The sequence below is a fragment of the Euprymna scolopes genome, chromosome 13, assembly GCF_053919585.1.
Source record: "Euprymna scolopes isolate OS-2025 chromosome 13, ASM5391958v1, whole genome shotgun sequence".
NCBI lineage: Eukaryota > Metazoa > Mollusca > Cephalopoda > Sepiida > Sepiolidae > Euprymna > Euprymna scolopes.
In genome coordinates, this window is record NC_136494.1 from 120,492,409 (window position 1) to 120,508,411 (window position 16,003).

Sequence of the window (16,003 nt, forward strand, 5' to 3'; positions counted from 1 at the left end):
ATGTAAACAAATTCTTGATCAACCGTCCCCCCTAAGTAATCCAATTTACAAAATTTCCGCTACTTATGATTACTATGCTATAATCCCATTGACTAATGTATACCCATTAACCCTTATCCTCGAATAGCCTCTACACCTTGATAAGTAGTGATTCCCTGGTAAAAAAAAAAAAAGAAAAGCTCATAAGTAGAAGAATTACCCCCCCCCCCGATTTATATCCATGAGGATTATAATGACTGCTCTTTTCACCTCTCTACATAAGAACTATACTGGATTTATACATGGTCTTTACAATGTAAAGTTATTTTTGACAAGCGACACACAAAAGACAATATCTGCCAGTTCCGTTTCTGAATTTTTGAGATGAGGATTAGTTATTCATATTATCTGGATTCTTCGGACTACTGTTCTCATCTTGAGTGTTATTTTCACAACGTTTCAGTCAATATAACCTCCAGATCGTTTGAAAATCTATCCAAATTCCCGAGTTCAACAGAAAAAAACCCAAGTTTGATAAGATACACCGGAAGAAGGTCGGAGGTAAGATCGACTAAAAAAAAAAATGAAAACTGTAGTCTGAAGAATTCAAATAATATGAATATCTGCTAAATGTGTGATTTCTTTGATCCGAATGTCTTCACAAAAAATAGAAATATCCTGAAGAAGTAATGGAAAGGAATTTTTCCAGTTGGATGTTTTTTTTTGTTTTTGTTATGTGATTTTTTGTTTGTTTAAAAAGATGTCACTCCAGTTACTTTACGGATTTGTTCAAAAGACAACCAGAAAACCAAAGACCAAGGAGCCTGAAAGAATAAATGAAAAATTCAAAATCAAGAAAATTGGAACATGTTTTAGAAATAAATAATACATGAATTTATGACGATTTTTAATCATTTCAGACTTAAGAATATTTACTTATAATATTTAATAATAAAAAAATAATCACTGCAGAAAAAAACATGGAAAAGGTCACGTTAACACTTTTATCCATATCAAAAATTCTAGTATAAATTTTGGGAGCTTTAAACCTAAGCTTATATAACAGCTCTGTTCAGTCTTGTCAGGCTATAAATAGCCATTGAAAGGTGTCTGCATGTGAAATTATTGTGGCAAGAGTTGCACAATCTTCAACTACACCTTTCCTGAGTTGGCATGGTTTTAATTCCAGTTGCAAGTACATATAAATTCAGGATGACTGGAAACAATGCTAAAATAAGTGGAGAGCACATTTATATATACACTCCATGCTAGAATTATATGCAAATCGATATTTTTGTTCTAACTGAAATAGTTTTGTATGAAAATTTGTGAAACTTCACACGTTATACGGCAACACTAACGCATGCGCAGATATAAAATTTTAAGCTGATCTGCGCAATAGTGAGCAAACGGCAGCCATTTTGATGATTTGCAGTTTTTTTTCAGCGTGCCAACTTTATATGCAAGATGGAACGTAAAGGTTCTTTAAGTCAAGCTGAGAAGTCTAAAATTGTTCAAAGGCTCCATAAAATTAGAAATTGCCAAAGAATTACACTGTGATCATTGTACAATCAAAAAATATTGTACTAACCCTCAACTTTGCAACAAACGTTTTGATAAAGGGAAAATTCGTAAGAAATCATATCTGTCACGTCGAACAATGAGCAAGATCAAGAGAGAAGTTCGCTGTAACCCACTTGAAACTAGCAAACAAGTTTTTGAAAAAGCTGGCGTTCCTGATGTGCCCAAATCAACTCATTGCCATATCCTGAGGACGATTGCAAAATTTGGAAAGCCAGAGGTCTGCCCTCAACTGAAGGATATCCACAAGAAAAAGAGGATGGAGTGGGCAAGAGATCACATGAAGGTGAATTTTCAAGCTGTTTTGTTCACTGATGAGTGTCTTGATGGATCCGATGGGTGTAGAGGAAGATGGTAACATAATGAGGGTCTATGTCCCCAAAGGATTAGGTGTCAACAAGGAAGTGGTGGTGTGATGTTTTGGTCTGCAATCCTTGACAATGAGTTGGTAGGACCATTCAGAGTCGCAGATGGAGTTAAAATTATCGCCAAATTCTACATTGACTTAAGGAACACTTGGAACCCTGGCGCAAGAAGAATAATTTGGCATTCCGGAAAAAGATGGTATTCGTGCGTGATAATGCACAGTCTCATTCTGCAAGGATAGCCACTGAATATTTGGAGAGAGTTTTTGCTAAACATGGGAAAATAATGCAATGGCCAGCCTGTTCTCCAGATTTAAATCCCATCGAAAATCTGTGGAGCATCTTGAAACAAAATATTTACTCTGGAGGAAGGCAGTACAACTCCAAGGATGACTTCTGAAATGCTATTCTGACTGCTGCTAAAGACATTTCATCAGATGAAATCGAAAGTTTGATATCTTCAATGAACCAAAGGCTTTTGCTCTTGTCAATAAAAATGGCAATTATATAAGATAGTGATTGTACTATGAAACAATATTGAAGTTGTTTGTTCTTTATTATTGTTGTTCTCAATTTACAAATTCCTAGAATAATCAATGTTTCGATGATTTTTTAGCACTTCACTATATTTTAGCATTAGTTTGCATATAAAGTTGGCATGCTGAAAAAAAATGCAAATCACCAAAATGGCTGCCAATTGTTTATTGCTGTGTAGATTAGCTTAAAATTTTAGATATGCGCTTGTGTTAGTGTTGCTATATAACGTGCTTAATTTCACAAATTTTCATTGAAAACTATTGGAGTTAGAACAAAAATATTGATTTGCATATAATTCTGGCATGTGGTGTATATATATATATATGAAAATGTATAAAAGAAAGAATACAAAAAGGGAAAAGGGGAATAGAAAAGGAAGGAGGAGGAGGAGGTATAGCCAATGAGAAGGTGCCACATTAGTTTTAAATGCATATAAGTACGCACATACACACATATAAAAGAAAAATTAAACAGTAAATAAACATAAACTGTCCAATATTTTGAATTCCAACAATATTATTTATTCCAAGAGAGAACAAGAATTCAATATATATATATATATATATATATATATATATATATATATATATAAGGGAGTAGTTACCAACAATGTGTATTTTTTAACATTATTTTATTATTCCGTGTCTCGGTTTTTCATTGAGAATTATGTTTGGATCATTGTAATAATGTTTTTAAGTCATTGAAATCGTTTACGTACGTTTCAGACGGTCTGATGCGTCCTCGTCAGAAATTATTTTCAAATGTGTAAAAATGGCGATTTTCGTAGTTAGTTTGAAGTTTTTCCAAGGGGTGGAGGCTTGTAAGTGTTTATTATACATTGGTATGCTGAATTTCAAATACTAGGCACAGCAATGGATACCAAAATGGCACCGACATATGCCACCCTTACACTCGCTTTCCTAGAAGAGACCCTTTATGAAAGGATAGAGCAAAAGTACGGGCACAATATAAAAACACTCTTCATAAAATCTTGGAAAAGATACCTAGACGACTGCTTTATCCTCTGGAGAACCTCATGGGGGGATATCAAAGAACTCCACACTTTACTACAAAATCTACACCCAAAAATAAACTTCACACTAGAACAAAGCCCCACAGAACTACCTTTCCTAGACATCCTGGTAACAATAAAAAACAACAACATAATCACAGACATCTACCACAAACCCACCGACACTCAACAATACCTCCACTTCAAAAGCCACCATCCTAAAAACTGTCAAAAATCAATACCCTACTCCCTAGCACGTAGAGTCTGCACCATAGTAACAGACAGACACCTCCGTTCAACTAGACTGAATGAACTACAAATAACACTGCGGAAAAGAGGATACCCACTACCACTAATACAGAAAGGTATTGAACTGGCTGAAAAAATTCCAATAGACCAACTAAGAACCTCAAAAGAACACAACAAAGAACAAATTCTAGCATACGTCTCTACACACAACACAAACAACCCAGAACTATTCACACAGATAACAAAAAACCTTATCCTCCTCAATCAGAACGACAAACTAAACAACATACTTAAAACAACAAAAACAATAAAAAGCAAACACCAACCCCAAAACTTAAAACACATCCTAACTTCCTCAAAACTCGTCCCACATACTACAAAAGGAGTTACAAAATGCAACAAACCGCGATGTGGAGTATGTGACATAATAATAGAAGGTAACACATACACATTCAAAAACCCAGCACAAACATTCAAAATAAAAAAGGATCTAAATTGCACCTCCAGAAATGTAGTATATGCACTAAGATGCACAACATGCAACAAATCCTACACAGGCGCCACCAAAAATTTCAGCAATAGAGTGGCCTTACATAAGAGCAACATCAAAATTGCAGATAACAGACACCTCTATGTTTCAAAACACGTACACACATGCAGTGGAAACAGCTTCAAAATAATGCCAATCTTCCAAACAGACAATTATTTTTATTTACTTACACAGGAAAAAAACTTCATCACCAAATTCACTCCTGAACTGAACAGAACCTAATACCATCACACAAAAACATGAAATGCAAGGTACACTCGCATGCACACCCATACACATACACATACACACACCCACACATAAATCAGAACCGACACATTAAAACACACACACGTGCGCGCATACAGCCACACACAGACACAACACCCCTATCTCTAATACAACACACTGAACAATACCAACCCTACTTAACCTCGAAACCAACAACACTAGGAGACACTTAGAACCATAGTATAATATCTGTTCCAACACCTCGCTCCCTCCTCAGTCAGGGGAGGAGAACCCCCTCATGACTGAAACGACTATCTTACCTTCTATCATCCCCGTCCCATACCTACACCCCCCCAATGCCCCCCCCTCTGGGGAACAAAATCTTCCCCACACTAGGAACCGATCCTGGGTCTGGCCATACCCACATGGGGAGACAAATAAATAGAAACATTAAAAAATCCCCTATTTTAAATACACCCCTCTTTCTAAACAAACATAATATAAGACTAAAACGAAAAATCACAATACTAAAATCCAAGAATCCAAAAAATAAATATCAAAATAGAATGAAAGCACCCCTACCCTTACTTCAGAAGAGCCAGTCCCCCCTCCCCACACATACACATTAGTAAGGACCTCGGACCACAGCCGCCTTCCTAAGAAAGCAAATAACCCCAAAATACTATAAAACAATGTACACATTCCCAAACCAATAAAAGCAAACACACATACACACACACATACACACACACATACACACACCCTACCCCACCCTAAAGGAAAAGAAAAACACATTAGCAGAAAGAGATAGTGACTGACTACAGCGAGGTCAAAATCTCCCTGGACAAACCAAATAAAAAAGCAATAAAAAAGCAATAAAAATTCAGCATACCAATGTATAATAAACACTTACAAGCCTCCACCCCTTGGAAAAACTTCAAACTAACTACGAAAATCGCCATTTTTACACATTTGAAAATAATTTCTGACGAGGACGCATCAGACCGTCTGAAACATACGTAAACGATTTCAATGACTTAAAAACATTATTACAATGATCCAAACATAATTCTCAATGAAAAATCAAGACACGGAATAATAAAATAATGTTAAAAAATACACATTGTTGGTGACTACTCCCTTATTTAAATATACATCTTTCTTTCGTTGGAATTTATTAACCTATTTTATATAAATATATTTATATATATATATATATATATATATATATATATATATATATAAGAACAAAGAATCAATAAAACATGTTAAAAACACTTTAACAAGAGTTAAAACATTTTCAAAAAGGGGACACAAACTAAGTGGATTTTCCTTATTTTATATATATATATATATATATATATAGTACAATCACATTGACACATCGATTCTCACAAGATCACTGAAATTAAGCAATGGTGAACCTAGCCAGTACTAAATGGGTGACTATTAGGGAATGCTAGCTGCTGTATGTTCTCTCTGCTAACCTTTATATATATATATATATATATATATATATATATATATATATATATATATATATATATATCATTCAAACACAGTAGTGTTTAAATTTATGGTTAAGTGTTAGTTTTACTCATTTAGAGCTGCTTTAAAGCTTCACCACTCACTCATTTTGAAACGAAATTTCAAACAATTTTCACAATTCATAGGTCACCTTCTCAGCTATATTTTGAAATAAAAATTTTCAATTTTCATTCATTAAAGCAAAAGTTATAATAAATTTACTGGTGTTCAAAAGTCTTCAAAATAAGTAAGGAATGTGAAAGATGGTTTCTTCTGATTGGCTGTTAGTTACCATAGCAACATTTTCAACATCAAAAACTTCATAAATCATAGCGTGAATGTCCATTGCATGCCATCTTATTTGGTTTATATATAGAGAGAGTAAACAAAAGTGATGCTCTTTGCCATACTAGAGCTGATAATATTTTGCTTACGATGTTGCCCATTAATTCTGTTTCTCTCTTTTTTTTGTCTCTTTTTTTCTGTTTATTTACTTAATTACGTCTTTTATTTGATTTTTTTTTTAAATTGAGTCAATTTAAGAAGTTGGTAATAATTTTTTTATGGATTGTTGATAATGTGTATGATATTGAACAAAAAAAGAAAATAATATTTCAAAGCAAAGCCTAGAAAAATCATGGATTACATAGAAAAATGCGATTAGACTTAGAAAAGTAAAAGGACTAGTTGTTAAAACTGGAAAAGAAAAAGACAAGATATTCTAGTAAAAAATAAAATAAATTTATAACTTAAAATATTGCAGCATTACGAATTAAAAAACAATTCAATCTAAATATATATATAAATTCTTAATAGAGAAAAGTGTGAACAAATGAACTGATGAATGATTTGAGGGCAATTTTACCCCTATAATGCCCCCGGAAAATCAGTTCTGGCAAAAAATTTACTTTCACTATGACTAATGTTTGTGTGAAATTTTTAAAGAATGGTTAGTAAGAAAAGTGTGAACGGACAAACGGGAGTGAATTACTAGGTTCAATCCCTCCTTTGTTGGGGGGACCAACTAGTTTATTGTATTTGGTTGTGTTTTCCCCCTTATTTCCCCATAACTTTGAGTTTAATATGATTTTCCTTACAGAGTCGTGATGGTAACGAAAAGATATATTACCACAATCAACACCACATGTATGCACACCATTAAATCTTTGTGCATCAGGACATTGTACTTACAAGCTAGCAACACCATAATCAAGCTCAATAAAGAAATTATAATGAGAATGAAAATACATACCATTCTGGCCCAAGTTGGAAAAAATCCTTTGTATAAAGACATAGCTCCTTCAGCATTCACAGTTTTTACTAAGCAATCTAAAGAAGAAGTGTAGAGGAGACCCCTAAAAAGATATCAAAATAAAAAGGATGAATGTTGTTTCTGAATTTTTAGGTGAGTATTCATTATTCTTATTAGTTGGATTCTTCGGACTACTGTTCTCATCTTGAGTGTTATTTTCATAATGTTTTGAACGATGTAACCTCCAACCTTCTTCAGGTGTATCTTGTTGAACTCAGAAACATTTTGTTCAAACTCAGGAATCTACATGGAACCCTTTATTTAATCATGACCGACAAGATACACCATAAGGATATTGGAGATTACATGAGCCGAAACATTATGAAAATGACACTCAAAATGATAACAGTCGTCTGAAGAATCTAAACATTACAAGAAAAGGTGAGTGTTGCATTATTGTTGGTAGAAATAGAGAAAAGAAAGTTTGCTATTGTCTTATTTTGTTTGGTGATATTGTCTTCTGGACATTAAATATTGTCAATTTCTATTATCATTATCATCATAAAATCTGTTTTGCATGTTGACTTGTGCATTGGCTGGCTTTTAGAAATTGACTTTCAAACCAAACTCACCAGATTTTATCACTTCATTCCATGCCTTTTTCTCTAAAAACTCTTTTCTAGATTAACTAACCTCAGGACTCTGATCCATTCTTGTAATGTGATCAAACTAACCAGGTTTCCTATTCTGCACACATCTACCTATACTGTGTAGATTTAATCTTCCTCTGAGGTCATCAGATCTAAGTCTGCCTTTAACATTCACTCTACACAAGCTTCAACAAAGTAACAAAACTTCTGAACAACCTCAATAGCTTTGCCATCCAAATATCTCGATCTTGTTTTACAACATATTGACCACCCAAATATTATTTTTGTCTTTCACTGAATGATATTGTCTTCTGGACATTTGACAATATTGTTATGTAATTGCTGTGGCCGGTTGTTCAAAATGCTTTTACCTAATCTATATAACTATATAATAGCTTGTCTGAGCTCTAATCTCTGGTCCCCCCCCTCACCAATCTTTCACGATAAACACCCATCTAGCTGAAACCACTATCGTTAATTTTCCCCTAAATTAAAATGTAGATTCCATGAACAGAGCTTCTTTCTTAGAAGTGCACGCCTGTGGAACTCTCTTCCGTTTGCCTATTTCCCACCTGACTACAACTTGGATTTCGTCAAGTCCAACATAAACAAATCCCTGATGAACCGCCCCCTTAAGTAAGACACCTTATCAAATCTCTAATAGTAATGATTACTACGATAATATCCCATTGATTACTGTACACGCAATAACCCTTATCCCCGCGTGGCTTCCGGGCCTTGATAAGTGGTGACCTCCATGTAAAAAAAAAAAATATGTTTGCATGTACTTTTGTCGCTGGCACAAAATATATACACACAATGACAGCGAAGTAAAAATCACAACACAGTTGATCTATAAAAATATTGTTTTTATTTCACTTTGACAATAAGCTTTTCTGTGACAAATTGTTATTCTTTGATGTTTACTGGAAGGTGCGGAGCAGGGGTTAGACAGTTGGCTGGCAGTTAAGACACTAGCTGCAGCCTTCTTTCTCTGATTTCTTGTGTTTGTGACGACTTTATTTATAATCACATTCTTTCTATTAGAATCTAATATTTCATTTGTCTATTGTTTCAACCAGTGACCGATATCTGCTGAAATATTTCTGGGTCAAATTATGCATTCTCTTAAGCAAAAAGTGGAAATACCGAATTCTTAACATTTGAATTCATTTGCGTGTGTGCAAGCCACTGAATGCTTTTCTTCCTGGCATTGCCTGCCGATATCTAACAATATTACCAATATCTAACAATATTACCAATATCTAACAATATTGGCAATATCTAACAATATTGGCAATATCACTGAATGAATTTTCTATCCCCTTTAATACATATCAATGATGTTTGTATATATTTATGTATATATATGTTTGTATATATTTCAAGATGCCAAATATTCATACTTCCCGTTCTTCCAAGGTTGATTCATGATTCTCGTTTTTACAACATCAGCAGGAGTACTCAACGTGGCAGCAACAACTCCAGACAGTACACTAAAATAAGAGAATTAAAAATCGAAAGGAAAAATAGTTATACACATTAAGTAATACTGTAAAGGCTATATTTTTGGAACAAACTGCCAAGTAAGACTAAGAATAGCAATTGCATAAAACATTTTAAGATGGAATTAAATGTATTCAAAAATAATGGTAAAAAAAAGGTATTAATATTAAATATTGAGCAAAAAATTCCACTAGAATGTGTTGGAGGTGGTACCCCCTTCTGATGATGGACTATTCTCATCAATTCCATTTGAGACATTTGATCTCGACCCTCCCCAATCAACTCCAGAACAACAATGGTCCGTTTGAAACAGGAAAATCACCGTTCCCTAATGATCAATCCTACACAAAAGAAATATTAACAGTTTTTATGAAGAAAAAGCTTAGGAAGGAGTTATTGGGGTGGTACACTTACAGATTTCGATGATGGATTATTCCTGATGTTATTTCCGGTAAGCAGGTTCTGCTTTCCAGTGAATCTGGACCCAAGACTCAGAGCGAGAGAGTTGTAACATTACTTGTCCTTCACTCAACTAACATACTTGTCTGTATTTCTGTTAATAGATTATTCATTTCACTGTTTCCGAATTTCCTTGTTATTCCTTTCAACATTTATACCACAATAAGATGTAAGACAGCTAATCAAGAATAGCAGGAATAAAAAGTTTAGTCAGGGTTAACCTGTTTGGCTCAAGGTTAGAATTACTGAGCTGTGGAAATTGCTAGAAAATGATGGGACATCATATGGCTGAGAGAGAGAGGGAGTGAGAGAGGTTATTCAGTTCCTTAGAAGTAAAAGTGTGAACATGTGGTTTTAAAAATACAATGAGAAAATATGATTAAACAGTGATTAACAATCTTTCTCTGTCTCTCTTCCGCCCAATTGGTTAGTTATTTTGTCTTTCAACAGTACTTTTTTAGAGGTGTGAAGAACTTATTTACAAGGGAATTGCCTCAGTTTGGAAAGATCACAAAAATGGCAAGTACAAGAATAAACAGCCAAGAGGTGTAATTATGAACTGTTATGTACAACACAAGGTTGAACTGTAAAATGAAAAGAGAATTTTTGGAAAATAGAAATTTTCAACATAATTTGATCTGTGTATTTATAATGTATAAATGCTGTGAGTGCTTTGAGAATTTAAAAACAATTCAAAGATTGAAATTGAGAAGTGAGTGAAAAATGAAAAGGCCCTAAAAAATGTAATGAAAAACTACAGTATATTTCGGCATATTAGGCGACATTCAGATAAGACAAGGTACAAAATTGGAGCAAATATCGGTTGTGTAAGACGACTGCTAAATCACAAAACCATATTTGTTTAGCCTAGGCTAGAGATTGCAACACCCGGAATTTTATGAAATATTGGTTTTTAAAGATGATTTTTTAACTTTAAGGGTCGTCTTATATGCTGAAATATCCAATATTAGTCCAATATTAGTATTTACAAAATTAAATTTTGTTTGTTTTTAGTTTAAACTCAGGTTGGAGAATTAATATATAAATAATAGAATTTTTTAAATGTAATTCCACTAGGAATAAATGTTATGAATTCCTTGAAAAAGAAAAACTCAATTTACCTTGATAAAAAATGCGTAATTACATTGTCTTCTAATGATGTGTGCTTCATAATCATGTGCTTGGCGGTGTCATATGTGGCCAGATCTACACAAAAATAAATGAAACCATGGTATCATTAGATGAAGTGTTGTATCCATGTAGGTTTTGTGTGTAAACAATTATACATGGCATTAGTCTTTTGAAGAAAAAAAATGAAACAACCCACTGCCTTATATGTTATTTAATCAGAATTCATTATTGAGATGAGTATCATTTATTAATTTTATTTATTGCGGACTATTATCCTTATCTTTTTTGTTTTACAACGTGTCTGCTAACTATTCCTTCAGGATCTGCGGCACAGTGGATAGAGACGTTGAATCTCTATGGTTCCAGGTGAGAATTGTCTGAAGATAATGGTTTCAATCCTATCCAAAGCTGGCCAGAGGCTTATTTGGCCAAAACGTGGTGAGATGACAACAACTATGGATGGCAGTAATTGCTGAAGATGCAGTTAGGAGATCTGGAGTTCCTATCCCGTCACGGTTACCACCTGATGAAGGCTAGAGGAATAGTTGGCCGAAACGTTGTGAAAAAAAAAAGAAAAAAAGATGAGGATAATAATCCGCAACAAATAAAATTAACCCACTGCCTTGTTTATTAGTCTGTATCTAATAGTTTGAATTATTATAAGTATATATATAAGTATATATATTTTAAAATTACAGACACATTAGTAATATATACAATTATAAGAAAGGTCTGAGTAAACAAAATTAAAATTCTCAGCAAATTTTCACTTTTCAAAAAGATTGAAAATCTTGGAATTTATATCTAATTAAAAACAACATATAATATAGGTTTTTACATCTTTAAATGTTTAAGAATTATTGCACTACTTACTAATAATGACTAAACCCTAGATTTAACTATTAGGTTGAGAAAAAAGTTTTTGTGGAATTTTAATTTTGATTTCAAATGATATATTTTTAAATAAGTTTTTTGTTATAATACTATACTGTTTTTGGTAAGCGTGTATTTTGTGGAAATTACCAGCAGCTGCTGATGCAATTATCAGTGTTAAGTTTTGAGCAGTTAGAACAGTTAAATGAGTATAATATTTTTATTGGGATAATTATACCACCTTTAAGCAGTTAGCATAAACTCTTGTCAACAAGCAAAACTCTGAGACATGATATGTTTTACAGGTTCATTGTCCATCAACAAGAGATAAAACGAAGATACTAAAAAATGTGAAGGATAGAAAAACTATGTCATGCAGCTGTTGTGTGTGTGCACAATTTTCTTATTTCAACTCAAGCTAGGCTGAAAAGCTGCTGAAACAGCTTGCAATATCAACAAAGCGTTTGGCCCAGGACCCACTACTGAATGCGGAACACAATGGTGGTTTAAGAAATTCTGTGGCAGTGATGAGAGTCTTGGAGATGATGAGCATAGTGGTTGACCATCGGGTGTTGAAAATAGTCAATTAAGAGCCTAGGTCGAAGCCAATCCATGCACAACTGTTCAAGAACTTGCTTCTGAATTAGATGTAACGTATATAACGATTTCCAACCACTTCAGAAAGATTAGAAAGACAAAAAATTTGATAAATAGGTGCCTCACAACTTCCTTTTTTTACGCAACAAGAATGACCTGTTTCTTGACTGGATTGCAACTTGTAATGAAAAATGGATTCTTTATGACAATCGGCGACACTCAGTTCAGTGGTTAGATGCCGATGAAACTCTACAACACTTCCCAAAGCCAGAGTTGTGCATCAAAAGAAGATCATGCTGACTGGTGGTCTGCAACTGGTCTCATCAATAACAGTTTTTTGAATGCAGGCAATACCATTACAGTGGAAAAGTACTATCAACAAATGGATGAAATGCATCAGAAACTTCGATAACAACCCCCACCATTAGTCAACAGAAAAGACTCAATTCTCCTCCACGACACTGCCCGACTGCACATTGCTAAACTGATCCTGCAGAAGTTGAACGAAGTGGGCTACGAAACTCTGCCTCACCCGCCATACTCTCCAGACCTCTCATTTACCAACTACCACTTTTCCAAGCATCTCAGCAACTTTTTGCATAGGAAATGCTTCAAAAACACCTTCAGCAACTTCATCGCCGCTAGAATGCAAGATTTTTATGTTACTGGCATAAATGCACTTGTTTTGCGTTGGAAAAAGTGTATTGATTCTGATGGTGCTTATTACAATCAAATCTTGGTTTGAGCCGAGATATGTCTATCTGAATTTAAAAGTTAAAAACTGCAAGAACTTTCTTGTCGACCTGATACTTTACTAGAGAGAAGAATGAGAGGTAAGTTAATTTCTAACTTCAGAAGAAAGCTTCTTTTATGTCTCCTCACATTAGTAATTTATTGTATATTACATTGGTCTTTACATCTTTAGACGTTTAAGAATGATTAATTAGCATCATATCGAAGATTCTAGTGTTGGCATTGAATTTAACTTGCAAATCCTATCTAAAAAATAGCACGGTCTGTATTCTACATAGGTATCAGATATTTTATTAAAAAGTAAAAATGAAAGTATTACCTCCCATATTTACTAAGGCTGCTCGTTGTACATTCGGCACCCACCCGCTCCACAATCCTCGGAAACCTCCTTCTACTGCTATTTTCCGGAATGCATGGGAGGTGCTCTTCATTCTACAAGAAAAATGTGATAATCCTTCTTTAACCAAAAAATAAATAATAGATTCTTCAAATATAAAACTTTTTTTTTAATATTATATATCATACAACCCTTAATTCAATAACCCTTATCCCCGAGTGGCTTCCGGGCCTTGATAAGTGGTGACCTCCATGTAAAAAAAAAAAAAACTTTTTTGATACACCTGTTTGAGTGAGTGATTCCAGACTGAATTTTGGAAGGAACAGCCAACAAGACACAATAAAAATTTACCACAAACTTGTGAAGAGTCACACTGACTTCTCAACAGAACACAGAAAAACAACTCAACAAGTTGACCTGCAACACATCAGCTTGTCATCCATAGCAAATGGTTTGAGACCCTCACAATTACTACTTACACACCTACTCCTTGTTCCCCCCTCTCGAATGTACTAAAATACAGAAATTTAAATGTAAATAAACAATCTTGCTGCTCAACTCCAACACCTTCCCTCCTCCTAAATCTTGTATCTACCACAGTAGCCCCTTATGCTTCATGTTTCTGTGGCAATATGCCTTGTTTGAGGTGAATAAAAATTAAAAAAAAAAAAACAAAAGCAAAGAGAAAGGACATTTCATCACTGGACTCTTTATTTCGTTTAATATCAGTCGTTAATACAACAGTTTGTATTCAAATCGATTGCTATTGAGATGAGTGGAGTGATTAGCTCTGCATTTATAGGACTTCTTCAGCAGACTTGGTCTATCAATGATGCATCAGATCAGGGACCATCGTAAAATAACTTGGCTTTACTTGCCTTTCCATTACCATCATTCAGTGAAATGTCTTGAGCCTGCTCTCCTTGACAATCCAGCAGAACACTTCCTGATACTTCCATATTGATTTTGAAAATTGACATTTTATTAATAAACTATCATGTTGTTGAATAAATATTGTGTTGTTTTCTTCATAAAAATGATGAATGAAAAATTCTTTTTCATTCCACAAAAGGCTGACTCATGGCGTTAATGCCAGTAGCAAAATGGAGAAAAAAAAATAAAATAAAATAAAATAAACACTTTTCTTTGAAAAAGATATTTTACACTGAAATTCTCATAAAATACAAATTTTATAACATTATTTGGTTTTCTAAAATTTTCAAATTGATCTTACAAAATAATGTTTTTAAAGATGTGATGGAGTACTGCTGCCATATCTGGACAGAAGCTGCTAAAAACGGCCTATCCTGCCTTGACAGAGTACAAAATAGGCTTCGTAGCCTAATGGCGGATGCCCTTTTCTCTTCCCTGCAATCTCTCTCCCACAGAAGGTACGTTGCAAGCCTGTCGTTTTATTATTTCCATGGGAAGTGCTCGTCTGAGCTCCAATCTCTGGTCCACCCTCGCCAATCTTTCACGAAAAAACCCGTCTAGCTGAAACCACTCTCAGTAATTTTCTCCACTCTTTATCTGTGCCTAAATCAAAACATAAATTCCATGAACAAAGCTTCTTTCTTAGAAGTGCACGACTGTGGAACTCTCTTCCGTTTGCCTGTTTACCACCTGACTACAACTTGGATGTCTTCAAGTTCAACATAAAATTCCAGATGAACCTCCCTCTTAAGTAAGACACTTTATCAGATCTCCATTACTAACGATTACTACGATATTGCCCCATTGATTACTGTACACGCAATAACCCTTATCCCCGAGTGGCCTCCGGGCCTTGATAAGTGGTGATTTCCTTGTAGAAAAAAAAAAAAATGTGATTAAACTTTTTCTATTTAAAATTCATACCAAACAAGCCAACATACAAATTGACTCAAGACTAACAACAATCGTCAATAACACTGGACGCATCCTTCTTTGTCTCCAAGAGGGGCTGACTCGTCAGGGTTAATACCACCAGCAAAGTGAAGAGAAAAAAAGTTTTTTGAAAAAGATAGCTTACACCGAAAGTCTCAGAAAACAAAAAAAAATATTTTAATCATTTTTTTTTTTTGTTTTTACTCACGTTCACCACTAACAGAGTATATCACCACTCGGACATAAGGGGCTACTATTTGGGACCATCCCTAGAAAAGATTAACAAGATGTTGGTTTATGCTACATTTAAACTTCTGCATATAAGTACTGTCAGGGAAACAGGGAATTCCAAAGTCTAGCTGCTCGAAGAAAGAAACTATTAAAGTAGAAAGCTTTCTGGCAGTTAGGAACCTCAACAGTGAAGGGGTGTGATTTTGTTGCAAAGTGGGTTTGTCGGGGATGTGTATGACATGAGGGCACAAGTGCAACAAGTTCATTGGAACACATTTCATTGAAATACTTGTAAAACAGGCACAGAGATGCAACATTGAGGCGATCGGACATTTAAT

The 16,003-nt window shown here is 34.3% G+C and overlaps 1 protein-coding gene across 1 annotated transcript in view; it reads right to left on the reverse strand.

Annotated features, from left to right (window-relative positions):
• Positions 1–588: 588 nt before the first annotated feature.
• LOC145292173 (mitochondrial uncoupling protein 4-like) overlaps positions 589–16,003 on the reverse strand; it is a 45,095-nt gene continuing 29,680 nt past the window's right edge. The window contains exons 6-10 of the mRNA XM_080138435.1: positions 13,551–13,663; positions 10,999–11,083; positions 9,319–9,408; positions 7,263–7,365; positions 589–803 (exon numbers count right to left, since the gene is read on the reverse strand). Coding sequence (XP_079994561.1) covers positions 732–803; positions 7,263–7,365; positions 9,319–9,408; positions 10,999–11,083; positions 13,551–13,663 — 463 coding nt within the window. The 3' untranslated portion in view covers positions 589–731. The remainder of the gene's footprint in view (positions 804–7,262; positions 7,366–9,318; positions 9,409–10,998; positions 11,084–13,550; positions 13,664–16,003) is intronic.